The sequence below is a fragment of the Gopherus evgoodei genome, chromosome 3, assembly GCF_007399415.2.
Source record: "Gopherus evgoodei ecotype Sinaloan lineage chromosome 3, rGopEvg1_v1.p, whole genome shotgun sequence".
NCBI classification, from domain to species: domain Eukaryota; kingdom Metazoa; phylum Chordata; order Testudines; family Testudinidae; genus Gopherus; species Gopherus evgoodei.
The window spans coordinates 93,502,754-93,516,027 of NC_044324.1; the positions used below are offsets into that span (position 1 = coordinate 93,502,754).

At 42.4% G+C, this 13,274-nt stretch overlaps 1 protein-coding gene across 1 annotated transcript in view; it reads left to right on the forward strand.

Moving 5' to 3' along the window:
• The window catches only part of LOC115648449, a 150,139-nt gene that overhangs the window by 57,388 nt on the left and 79,477 nt on the right, over positions 1–13,274 (forward strand). Inside the window, 5 exon segments of the mRNA XM_030556084.1 lie at positions 9,430–9,467; positions 9,470–9,494; positions 9,497–9,566; positions 10,894–10,987; positions 11,957–12,094. Of these exon segments, the coding sequence (XP_030411944.1) occupies positions 9,430–9,467; positions 9,470–9,494; positions 9,497–9,566; positions 10,894–10,987; positions 11,957–12,094 (365 nt within the window).

Genomic DNA, 13,274 nt, shown 5'->3' on the forward strand with positions numbered 1-13,274 from the left:
TTTATATCTAAAAATACATATGTTATCTACACTATTCCACACAGCTCATTGTCTTGTGTTTTTGCTTTGTTCCTTAGTAATGTCCACACATAGTAAGTGTGTCAAGACAATCTAATTATAAGACGTAATTGAAGGGGAATGTGGAGGCAGGATGGATTCAGTCTCAGTTTTGTTTCTCTTCTTCTACTTTATTGCCATATTAAACTTTGCCTTGCCCACTTTTGTCCCCCCTCCCTTTTTTTGTTTTCTTGGTGTATATTTCCTTCTTTGTTACTGTGTTCCCTTGTAACACACTCACAGACAAGTAAATATATCATTGCATGGTTTGCTCACTTGATTACATGGTGAACTAAGGAGCAACTCATTCCACAAGAAGAGTCCTGTGGCACTTTATAGACTAGCAGACGTGTTGGAGCATAAGCTTTCATGGGTGAATACCCACTTCATCAGACGCATATGGTGGAAATTTCCAGAGGCAGCTATAAATATGCAGGCAAGAATCAGTCTAGAGATAACAAGTGTAGTTCAATTAGGAAGGATGAGGCCCCTCTTCTAGCAGTTGAGGTGTGAACTCCAAGGGAGGAGAAACTGGTTTTGTAGTTGGCAAGCCATTCACAGTCTTTGTTTAATCCTGAGTTGATGATGTCAAATTTGCAAATGAACTGAAGCTCAGCAGTTTCTCTTTGGAGTCTGGTCCTGAAGGTTTTTTGCTGCAGGATGGCTACCTTGAAATCTGCTGTTGTGTGTCCAGGGAGATTGAAGTGTTCTCCTACAGGTTTTTGTATCTTGCCATTCCTAATATCTAACTTGTGTCCATTTATCCTTTTATGTAGTGACTGTCCAGTTTGGCCAATGTACATAGCAGAGGGGCATTGCTGGCATATTCATAGATTCATAGACTCTAGAAATGGAAGGTACTCAAGAGGTCATCGAGTCCAGTCCCTGCCCTCATGGCAGGACCAAATACTGTCCTAGACCATCCCTGAATAGACCATTTATCTACCTACGCTTAAATATCTCCAAGATGGAGATTCCACAACTCCCTAGGCAATTTATTCCAGTGTTTAACCACCCTGACAGTTAGGAACCTTTTCCTAATGTCCAACCTAAATCTCCCTTGCTGCAGTTTAAGCCCATTGCTTCTTGTTCTATCATTAGAGGCTAAGGTGAACAAGTTTCTCTCCCTTCCTCCTGATGACACCCTTTTAGATACCTGAAAACTGCTATCATGTCCCCTCTCAGTCTTCTCTTTCCAAAACTAATAAACCCAATTCTTTCAGCCTTCCTTCATAGGTCATGTCTCAAGACCTTTAATCATTCTTGTTGCTCTTCTCTGGACCCTCTCCAATTTCTCCACATCTTTCTTGAAATGCAGGTGCCCAGAACTGGACACAATACTCCAGTTGAGGCCTAACCAGCGCAGAGTAAGAGCGGAAGAATGACTTCTCGTGTTTTGTTTACAACACACCTGTTAATGCATCCCAGAATCACGTTTGCTTGTTTTGCAACAGTATCACACTGTTGACTCATATTTAGCTTGTGGTCCACTATGACCCCTAGATCTCTTTCTGCCATACTCCTTCCTAGACAGTCTCTTCCCATTCTGTATGTGTGAAACTGATTGTTCCTTCCTAAGTGGAGCACTTTGCATTTGTCTTTATTGAACTTCATCCAGTTTACTTCAGACCATTTCTCCCAATTTGTCCAGATCATTTTGAATTTTGACCCTGTCCTCCAAAGCAGTTGCAAGTCCCTCCTAGTTTAGTATCATCTGCAAACTTAATAAGCGTACTTTTCTATGCCAACATCTAAGTCATTGATGAAGATATTGAACAGAAGCCGATCCCAAAACAGACCCCTGCGGAATCCCACTTGTTATACCTTTCCAGCAGGATTGGGAGCCATAATAACTGCTCTCTGAGTACGGTTATCCAGCCAGTTATGCACCCACCTTATAAGTAGCCCCATCTAAATTGTATTTGCCTAGTTTATCGATAAGAGATATCATGCGAGACCGTATCAAATGCCTTACTAAAGTCTAGGTATACTCACATCCACCGCTTCTCCCTTATCCACAAGACTCCTTATCCTATCAAAGAAAAGCTGTCAGATTGGTTTGACACGATTTGTTCTTTACAAATCCATGCTGGCTATTCCCTATCACCTTACCACCTTCCAAGTGTTTGCAGATGATTTCTTTAATTACTTGCTCCATTATCTTCCCTGGCACAGAAGTTAAACTAACTGGTCTGTAGTTTCCTGGGGTGTTTTTATTTCCCTTTTTATAGATGGGCACTATATTTGCCCTTTTCCAGTCTTCTGGAATCTCTCCCATCTCCCATGACTTTCCAAAGATAATAGCTAGAGGCTCAGATACCTCCTCTATTAACTCCTTGAGTATTCTAGGATGCATTTCATCAGGCCCTGGTGACTTGCAGGCATCTAACTTTTCTACGTGATTTTAACTTGCTCTTTTTTAATTTTATCTTCTAAACCTACCCCCTTCCCATAAGCATTCACTATGTTAGACATTCCTTCAGACTTCTCAGTGAAGACTGAAACAAAGAAGTCATTAAGCATCTCTGCCATTTCCAGTTCCTGTTACTGTTTCTCCCTCCTCACTGAGCAGTGGGCCTACCCTGTCCTTGGTCTTCCTCTGCTTCTAATGTATTGATAAAAGGTCTTCTTGTTTCCCTTTATTCCTAGCTAGTTTGAGCTCATTTTAGTGCCTTTGCCTTTTCTAATCTTGCCTCTGCAATTCCTGTGTTATTTGCCTATATTCATCCTTGTGATCTGACCTAGTCTCCATTTTTTATATGACGCATTTTATTTTGTAGGTCACTGCAGATCTCAGGGTAAGCCAAGGTGGTCTTTTGCCACATTTTCTATCTTTCCTACCATCGGAATAACTTGCTTTTGGGCCCTTAATAGTGTCCCCTTTGAAAACTGCCAACTCTCCTCAGTTGTTTTTTCCCCTCAGTCTTATTCCCATGGGACTTGCCTATCAGCTCTCTGAGCTTACCAAAATCCGACTTCCTGAAATCCATGGTCTCTATTTCTGCTGTACTCCCTTCTACCCTTCCTTAGAATTGCAACTTCTATGATTTCATGATCACTTTCACCCAAGCTTCCTCTACTTTTCAAATTCTCAACAAGTTCCTCCCTATTGGTTCAAATCAAGTCTAGAACAGCTTCCCCCCCAGTAGCTTTTTCAACCTTCTGAAATAAAAAGTTGTCTGCAATGCAGTCCAGGAACTTATTGGATAGTCTGTGCCCTGCGGTGTTGTTTTCCCCAACATATATCCGGATAGTTGAAGTTCCCAATCACACCAAATCTTGGGCTTTGGAGGATTTTGTTAGTTGTTTAAAAAAAGCCTCATCCACCTCTTCCACCTAGTTAGGTGGCCTGTAGTAGACTCCTAGCACGACATCACCCTGTTTTTTACCCCTTTTATCCTTACCCACGAGACTCTCACACTTCCGTCTCCTATGTCCATCTCCACCTCAGTCCAAGTGTGTACATTTTTAATATATACGGCAACACCTCCTCCCTTTTTCCCCTGTCTATCCTTCCTGAGCAAACTATACCCGTCCACACCAACATTCCAAGTCATGTGGTATTATCCCACCAAGTTTCAGTAATGCCACAATGTCATAGTTGTATTTATTTATTAGCACTTCCAGTTCTTCCTGCTTATTACCCATACTTCTCACATTTGATATATAGGCATCTAAGATACTGGTTTTGATCTTGCCTCTCAGTTTTGCCCTGACCCTCCGTTCTCTCTCTGCCATTATAGCCCTACGCTCACTCTTGTTTCTGACCCATCTCCCAGGGTCTTCATGTTCCCCACTTACCTGTGGGCTTGTGCTCACCTGTCCCCATCGAACCTAGTTTAAAGCCCTCCTCACTAGGTTAGCCAGTCGTGTGCAGATAGGGTCTTTCCCCTCCTAGAAAGGTGAACTCCATCTCTGCCTAGCAGTCCTTCCTCAAATAGCATCCCATGGTCGAGGAAGCCAAAGCCCTCCTGGCGACACCATCTTTGCAGCAGGCATTCACCTCCATGATGCATCTGTCTCTGCCCGGTCCCTACCTTTGGCAGGAAGAATTGAAGAGAATACCACCTGCGCTCCAAACTCCTCCACCCGTACTCCAGAGCCCTGTAGTCACTCTTGATCTGCTCAGGCATCACACCTCGCAGTATCATTTGTGCCCACATGGATGAGTAGCATGGGGTAGTAGTCAGAAGGCCGGATAATCCTCGACAATGCCTCTGTAACATCTCGGATACGGGCCCCCAGCAGGCAGCATACCTCCCGAGATGAAATGTCAGGGCGACAGATGGGCGCCTCCATCCCCCTCAGCAGAGAGTCTCCGACCACCACTACCCTATGTTTCCTATTTTCAGTGGTGGCAGCAGACCTCCCAGCCTTAGGGGTACAAGTCTTCTCCTCCTTTACTGTAGGAGGTTCTTCCTTTTCTCCTGTATCAAGAAGAGCATAACGGTTACCTATTACCACAGCGGGAGGGTTCGAAGCGGGGTAGAGCACTGCCCGCTACCAGAAGTAACCAGCTGCCAGTGTCCGCCCTAAGCCATCTCCTCCTCCACCAGTGGTGTGTCAGCAGTCCTGTGATGGCATATATTACATTGGTGGACGTGCAGGTGAATGAACCAGTGATGTTGTGGCTGATCTGGTTAGGTCTAATGTGTCGCTGGTGTAGATATGTGGGCAGAGTTGGCATCGAGGTTTGTTGCATGGATTGGTTCCTGAGTTAGAATTACTATGGTGCAGTGCGAGGTTGCTGGTGAGAATATGCTTAAGGTTGGCGGGTTGTCTGTGGGTGAGGACTGGCCTGCCTCCTAAGGCCTGTGAAAGTGAGGGATCATTGTCCAGGACGGGTTGTAGATCCCCGATGATGTGTTGGAGACTCACCCAGCAATATCGTCAATTTATCCAGCTACACGCTGAACCCAGCAGAAGAGTCTGTCCTATCTTGTATCAGAGGGGTAGCCGTGTTAGTCTGGATCTGTAAAAGCAGCAAAGAATCCTGTGGCACCTTATAGACTAACAGACGTTTTGGAGCATGAGCTTTCGTGGGTGAATACCCACTTCTTCAGATGCATCTGAAGAAGTGGGTATTCACCCACGAAAGCTCATGCTCCAAAACATCTGTTAGTCTATAAGGTGCCACAGGATTCTTTGGGGACTCTTTTTGCCCCACCACGCCCACGAACATAATACAGTTCTGCAGTGATCTAGAAGCCTACTTTTCCCATCTCTGACTCAAAGAATACTTTCAAGATAACACTGAACAGCGCACCGATACACAGATACCCTCCCACCAACAGCGCAAGAAGAAGAACATCACATGGATTCCTCCTGAGGGTCGAAATGACGGTCTGGACCTATACATAGAATGCTTCCACTGACGTGCACAGGCAGAAATTGTGGAAAAACAACATCGCTTCCCTTATAGCCTAAGTCATGCAGAGCGCAATGCCATCCACAGCCTCAGAAACAACCCTGACATTATAATCAAAGAGGCTGATAAAGGAGGTGCTGTTGTCATCATGAACAGGTCTGACTACCAAAAGGAGGCTGCCAGACAATTCTCCAATACCAAATTCTACAGGCCACTTTCCTCAGATCCCACTGAGGAATATACTAAAAAACTGCACCATCTACTCAGGAAACTTCCTACACTAACACAGGAACAAATCAACATACCTTTAGAGCCCCGACCGGCATCATTCTATCTACTACCCAAGATCCACAAACCTGGAAATCCTGGACACCCCATCATCTCTGGAATTGGCACTATCACTGAAGGACTGTCCAGATATGTGGATTCTCTACTTAGACCCTATGCCACTAGCACTCCAAGCTATCTCCGTGACACAACGGATTTCCTGAGAAAACTACAATGCATTGGTGATCTTCCAGAAAACATCATCATAGCCACCATGGATGTGGAGGCTCTCTACACAAACATCCCACACACAGATGGAATACAAGCTGTCAGGAACAGTATCCCTGATGATGCCACAGCACAACTGGTTGCTGAGCTCTGTGGCTTTATCCTCACGCACAATTATTTCAAATATGATGACAATATATACCTCCAGATCAGTGGCACCGCTATGGGCACCCGCATGGCCCCGCAATATGCCAACATTTTTATGGCTGACCTGGAACAGTGCTCCTCAGCTCTCGTCCACTCGTGCCCCTTCTCTACCTACGCTACATTGATGACATCTTCATCATCTGGACCCATAGGAAGGAGAATCTGGAGGAATTCCACCACGATTTCAACAGCTTCCACCCCACCATCAACCTCAGCCTGGACCAATCTACATGGGAGGTCCACTTCCTAAACACCACGGTACAAATGAGTGATAATCGTGTTAACACCACCCTATACCGAAAACCACCGACTGCTATGCTGACCTTCATGCCTCCAGCTCCATCCTGGACACACCACACAATCCATCATCTACAGCCAAGTGCTGAGATACAACTGCATTTGCTCTAACCCCTCAGACAGAGACCAACACCTATAAAATCTTCACCAAGCATTCTCAAAACTATGATACCCACACGAGGAAATAAGGAAACAAATCAACAGAGCCAGACATTTATCCAGAAGCCTCCTGCTGCAAGACAAGCCCAAGAAAGAAACCAACAGAACTCCACTGGCCATCACCTACAGTCCTCAGCTAAAACCTCTCCAACGCATCATCAGTGATCTGCGACCGATCCTGGACAACGATTCTTTGCTTTCACAGGCCTTAGGAGGCAGGCCAGTCCTCGCCCACAGACAACCCGCCAACCTTAAGCATATTCTCACCAGCAGCCACACACCACGCCATAGTAACTCTAACTAACTCAGGAACCAATCCATGCAACAAACCTCAATGCCAACTCTGCCCACATATCTACACCAGCGACTCCATCACAGAACCTAACCAGATCAGCCACACCATCACTGGTTCATTTACCCTTCACGTCCACCAATGTAATACACGCAGTCATATGCCAGCAATGCCCCCTCTGCTATGTACATCGGCCAAACTGGACAGTCACTACGTAAAAGGATAAATGGACACAAGTCAGATATTAGGAATGGCAAGATACAAAAACCTGTAGGAGAACACTTCAATCTCCCTGGACACACAATAGCAGATTTCAAGGTAGCCATCCTGCAGCAAAAAAAAACTTCAGGACCAGACTCCAAAGAGAAACTGGCTGAGCTTCAGTTCATTTGCAAATTTGACACCATCAGCTCAGGATTAAACAAAGACTGTGAATGACTAGCCAACTACAAAAGCAGTTTCTCCACCCTTGGTTTTCACACCTCAACTGCTAGAAGAAGGCCTCATCCTCCCTGATTGAACTAACCTCATTATCCTCTAAGACTGATTCTTGCCTGCATGTTTATACCTGCCTCTGGAAATTTCCACTACATGCATCCGATGAAGTGGGTATTCACCCACAAAAGCTCATGCTACAATAAGTCTGTAAGGTGCCACAGGACTCTTTGCTGCTTTTACAGATCCAGACTAACATGGCTACCCCTCTGATACATCCTACATAGTGTTAATTGATGTGTATGATGCTTTTTAAAGTTCCCAAAGGTGACGTTGTTCTTTTGTATGTGACACCCTTTTCTGCCTCCCCTTTTTTTCTGCCTCCTTTATATCATTTTTTTATATTTCCAGAGCCAGGGAGTGTTAACTACACTTAGAGGACTGGGAATTAGGACTTCTGGGTCCTATTTGTGTCTTTGCCACTTATTCACTAAGGTTATGTCTACACTACACTGGCTGTGCCACTGTAATGTGTCTAGCGTAGAACATACCCTTAAAAACTTTCTCTGTGACTTGGCTTACCTATATTATAAAGTAGGCATAATACTTGTCTTCCTCAGAGACCTATTGTTATGACAAAAGAAGTTTTTGTATCTTATTACTCTGTCGATGTGTGTCCAAACATCCACATTTTAATGGTCCTATGGGATCATCTTCCTCTTCTTCCCCTACTATTGTTTAACTGTGCTGAAATAAGGATTTCTACAACACGTCCTTCCACAGATTTTCTGTTCTAATGGTAAAAATGCTTGTTCAGGATCTGATCATCTCCTGTCTTCACTACTGTAATTTCCTCTCTCTCACCCATAACTTCCTCCCAAGTACTATTCTCCAGTTTATCCAAAACATGATTGAACAAAATTACCTTCTTTACATGTCAGGCTGACTTTTTCAACCCTTCTTTGAATCTCTTCACAGGTCCCCTCAGACACTGCATAAAACATTAAATTTTGTCCTTACTTTATTTTTGTGCACTGTAATATGTCATCACATGGTTCAGTGCTAACAAATAATGGATACCAACAGCACATGAGCAGTAAGTTGTTCTGGTTTCAATGAAAACATGCCAGAAGCTAAGTAACATTAAATTTTGGGGTAAGTATCATAACTGTAGTAGTGTCAATCACGATAAACCACTGGCCTAATGGTCAGACAGTGGCGTCACAGTTCTTCTCGGGCGTCTGCCCATCCTGGAGGGGAGCCCTGCCAGGTTGTATGTAGCGGCACTCGTCTCTCTTGTGTGTCCCATCTTTCCCCCTCGCTTAAGATTCTGTCATGACAGAGCGGAGGTGAGCAGGGTAGAGGTTTCCGACCCAAAGCCTTAAGGGGCTTGCAGTGTCCTGGCCATTCATCGGTCCACCCAAAGGTAGCCCTGTTGGCTGTGTCTCCTCTGTTTGGGGCTGGTCTTAGTCATCCTAAAAGCAACAAAGAGACCTGTGGGACCTAATAGCCTAACAGATGTATAATAGCATAAGCTTTCGGTGGTGAGTGCCCCTTTCTTCAGACACGTGTCTTAAGAAGATGGGCATTCACCCACAAAAGCTTATTCTCCGATACATCTGTTAGTCTGGATCTGTAAAAAAGGCAACAAATAGACTAACATGGCTACCCCTCTGATACTCAGTCATCCTAGTATCTGCTTCATTTGCTGGGGTACAACAAATCCTTTTCTTCAGAGTCTCTTGAAGGGTTCTTGGCCCCAAAGAGAAGGGTGGGGGAGTATGGATCATTGCTCCTGGAGAGGCCTGACTAAGGCTGCATCATTCTGCCTACAGCTCCTGGTGTAACCTGTTAATTTCCTTCCCACCATCTCATTGGCTGCCAGTGCCCTTTTTAAACTGTTCTATCACCTGGAACAGGCGTCCTCCTCCCTGCCTTGCTCTGGTTTAGTGTACGGACCTGTAAACCTCATCTCACACACACAATAAAAATGCACTAATAGATATTGGATTTCTAGGTAGGTATGTCAGCAGTACTAAACTTTTTTTCTTTTTTTAAATGAAGCAACTGTACCAAATACTCCTATTTTTGTTTCAGGAGGTACAAGGGCATTTTGCAGGGGAGATGGGTTTTTGATGATTCCATTTAATACTTGAGGGCCAATGCACTTTGAAATAGCATCTCACAAGAGAAAGCAGACCAACCCCCACCAATATTCATTACAGCCTCTCCTAGAAGATGACAGTATGTGGACAGGTAAACCACAACTTTGCTGTATTTCACATGGATGTGGTGATAAATATCTTCCCAGACAGATCATAACCAAGCAGTCTTCCTTAGTCTGTAAGGCCCACCATAAGGTGAAGGGCACACACAGATTATTCATGCAGGAACTTGATATGCTGTGTATTTGATCCTTATCCATAAGTAACTTTTTCTGTATTCTAATGTAAAAGATGTGCTGTAATAAAAGTGGGGGTAGGGGCACCAAATCTGTGTGGAACATCATAATTTTGGAAGTGAAATGGGTTGATATCTCTTCATAATGAGGGACATTTTGAGAGAGCTGGGCCAGCGAGAGAGACAGTGGTTCCCAGCGTCTACAAACATGAAACGGGACCCTAAAAAGCAATTACGGTTAGTCCATAATGGTGAATGTAAAGTTGCTGCATTACAGAAATCACTCTCCCAAAGTTTAGCCCACTATACATTGATAACAACTTCACATCTTAGCCCAGACTGCAACTGGACCCAACCCTGCAGAGAGGAAGACTACTTGTGTCCCTCCCTTTCTCCCCTTAGGCAACCATGCAGGTCAGACCCCGAAGAATTTTACAGTTACTTTGATTTCATCAAACACCTTACAAAACTGGTAATAAAATTTAAATTATTTTTAAAATCAAGTATTTTGTGGTAGATGGAAATAAAGTAGGAAAATCCATTGTTCTACTAGAATCAGCAAGGATAATTTCTATCGGTGATTCTCAATCATCAGTATGTATTAGTATTAGCAGGCTTCAGGATCCCCTCCCCATCTGAATGATAGATCACTACTCATCCCCAATCAGTGTGGTATACTCTAATCCACATTGGAGACTGGGCTGCTCCAAACATACAATTGCAAGCAGCTGAATCTTCATTCCAGGATAGAATGTGCATAATTGAATTGTGGGCAGTGGCAGGCACTATCTGGTGTGGCTGATATCATAGTCTGTAGACAGCACAGCATCCCAAAAGGTTGATCTAATATTTAAATGATGCTTGATTAAACAGGAAAAGTAGATTTTTCATTTGGGAAACCCAGCTCCTAGAGCCAAATGGGAAAGAATTCACGATTCTCTGTGTTCAGCCACAAACTTCACAGAATACTTATTTCTCTCTCAAATGCTTCTGAAATATTTAGTAATACCCTAATCTTCCTTTTTATTTAAAGGAGGAGTTCTCATTCCTTTGTGTGATACAAATGAGAAAGGGAAAAAAGGCAGAAAATACAAAGTTATTTAGTATTACTTTTCTTTTCTTCAGTTTGGCTTCTTTGATGCATTCTCTGTATTATGGATATTGTTATTTTTTTTTCTTGCAGATATATTCCATCTAATTTATTGTTAAGCATTCAAGAGATTGACAGTAATCAAATGGGAAAATTTAGCTTTCCATACAGAGATGGTGTTATTCAGGTGACTAGGTTCTTTTTTTCCAAGGAAAACCAAAATCATACCAATGCACATATTATTTAACTAGTGCAGTAGCACTTAAAGGCCTCAATTAGCTTTGGCTTCATGTGTTAAGTGATGTACATTTCTCTTACCAAGTTTTTAATTATTTTGTGTCTTTCTGTTATGTAACATGTAATTTTGTTCACTTTTCGAACTATCACTTAAGTAATATCAGTCAACACTCTGTATAATAACTGCAGGCCAAATCTTACCGTCTTTACTGAGACACAATTCTCATTGAAGTCAATGGGAGTTTTGCCAAAGTATAAGGACTGATGAGTAAAAAATAAACAAATCAGGATTTTTTCCTATTTTTTTTTATTTTATTTTTTAAAGAATGCAGAAAAGGGATTTTTTTCAGGGGGAAAAGAAAATGAATCTCTCATTTCCTACACTATTTCAGAGTAACAGATTCTTCACTGTTAATCTTACACTTTTTGCACTATTGCATTAAAACAATGGGTACTGTTCAAAAAGTAGAAACAAAATTGTATGGTGCAGAGTGTCATGACACAGAACTTTCCCAGTTCTTCAAAACTTACTTCTTTCCACAATTTCCCCATCCATGATGCACATTCTTTACCAATATATATTATATATTAATATTAAATTAATTTTAAAAAATGAAAATAATCAACATCCTAGCCTTACTTTATTTGAACCCCTTCTGTAGTCTGAGGTCATCTCTCTGTCTCATATCCCATTGTATAGATCCTTGATTTAAGTTCCTTGGGGAATACAGATTTCTCAGTGCAGCTGAGTGCAGTGCCTTCAGCATTTAGCCACATTTAAATGAATATGTACCAATAGTAGAATGATTAACGACACTTCTGGAGATTAGTTAAGGCAAGGAAAAATTAGTGTGATCTCTATAACCTGCCTTTATGTTATGGGGGAAATTGCTAACACTTTTGTATTTTCACCCTTTAGCTTTTGTCCCCATCTGGAGTGGAGAACATGCAGATCACCCTTGCCTGTCAAGTCACTCAAAAAAATGCTCTTATTGTTGCTGTTCAGCAAGCCTCATTTTGTCACATAATCCAGCCTACACGTACAGTGGACATGAAGGTCAGCAGCATTTCATTTCCCTAACCCCATTGGGTAAGGTTTTGGGAGCTAACATCATATGCAAGTACTGATGGTGCTCAGTTAGATATTAATTTTGTTTTACTTTAACAGTTAAAATACAGAATGACTCTAGCAATTCTTTGCAAACATATTATCTGAAAATAAGCTGGTTTCACATCAGTGATTCATTTAATGCATATTAGTTGATCCAGGTGACCACAAACAGCTGAAAAATACCATAGGAAAGAATTTAAGGAGCATGGAGGTAAATTAGATGCAGGAATCACTGGATAAAATCCTATGGCCTGTCGTGTGCAGGTAGTCAGGCTAGAGGATCTTAGTGGTCTCTTCTGGCCTTGATATGTATGATCTTCTAGGAAGGGGATGTTTCCATCATGTAGCAGCACCAGCAACTCATGTCACCTCTCTGTAATCTTGCCTTCTGCAAATGGCAGCACAGTTGTGACACCATCTTGAATGGGAAGATAACTATAATTGTCTAAGGTTAAACAATGAGGTTCATAAACCATTCCAAGATTACAGAGTCATCATTGTTCTGCATCCCTTGTTTGATAATGTTTTAATTCTGCATTTAAAGCACAGTATTCAGTAGCTGTTTTCCCATCATGTCCCAAACTGATGCATGGTATTACTGCACACTGTTCCATGACTGTTGTGTTTCACTCAGAGATGGCTGCATTTCAATGATTGGGTTAAGTGATCCCTATATATAATTTTAAAACTTTTAAAATAAATAGAGATACTTCAGGATGAAAGTTACTCAATGAATGTTCCTTTTATCATTTGTTTTCTTCCCCCCATGTAGTTTGAGAGCAGTTGTCCATCCTTTTATTCTGGAACTGATGATTTTCCGCCCCCCGTACCTCAATGCACCCTTTTCTAGTAACTCCCACTTATATTTCACTTCTTTGGCAGCCAGTATGTTGAACAGTGCCCATGTTATATACTTTTACTATATACTACATGTGGAAAGAATGGCACAGCAGTTTTTCCAATCTGCCTCCTAATATCTTTCCATTAGGAGGCATCTGATGGTCACTCCTTTTTCCATGAGACTCTCATCACTCATTTTCTTTCTCTGGTAAAAAGAAAAGCAAAAACATACTTCATTGTCTCCACTTTCAGCCCTAGCATTCTGGCTGCTGTTGGGGTGCGATGG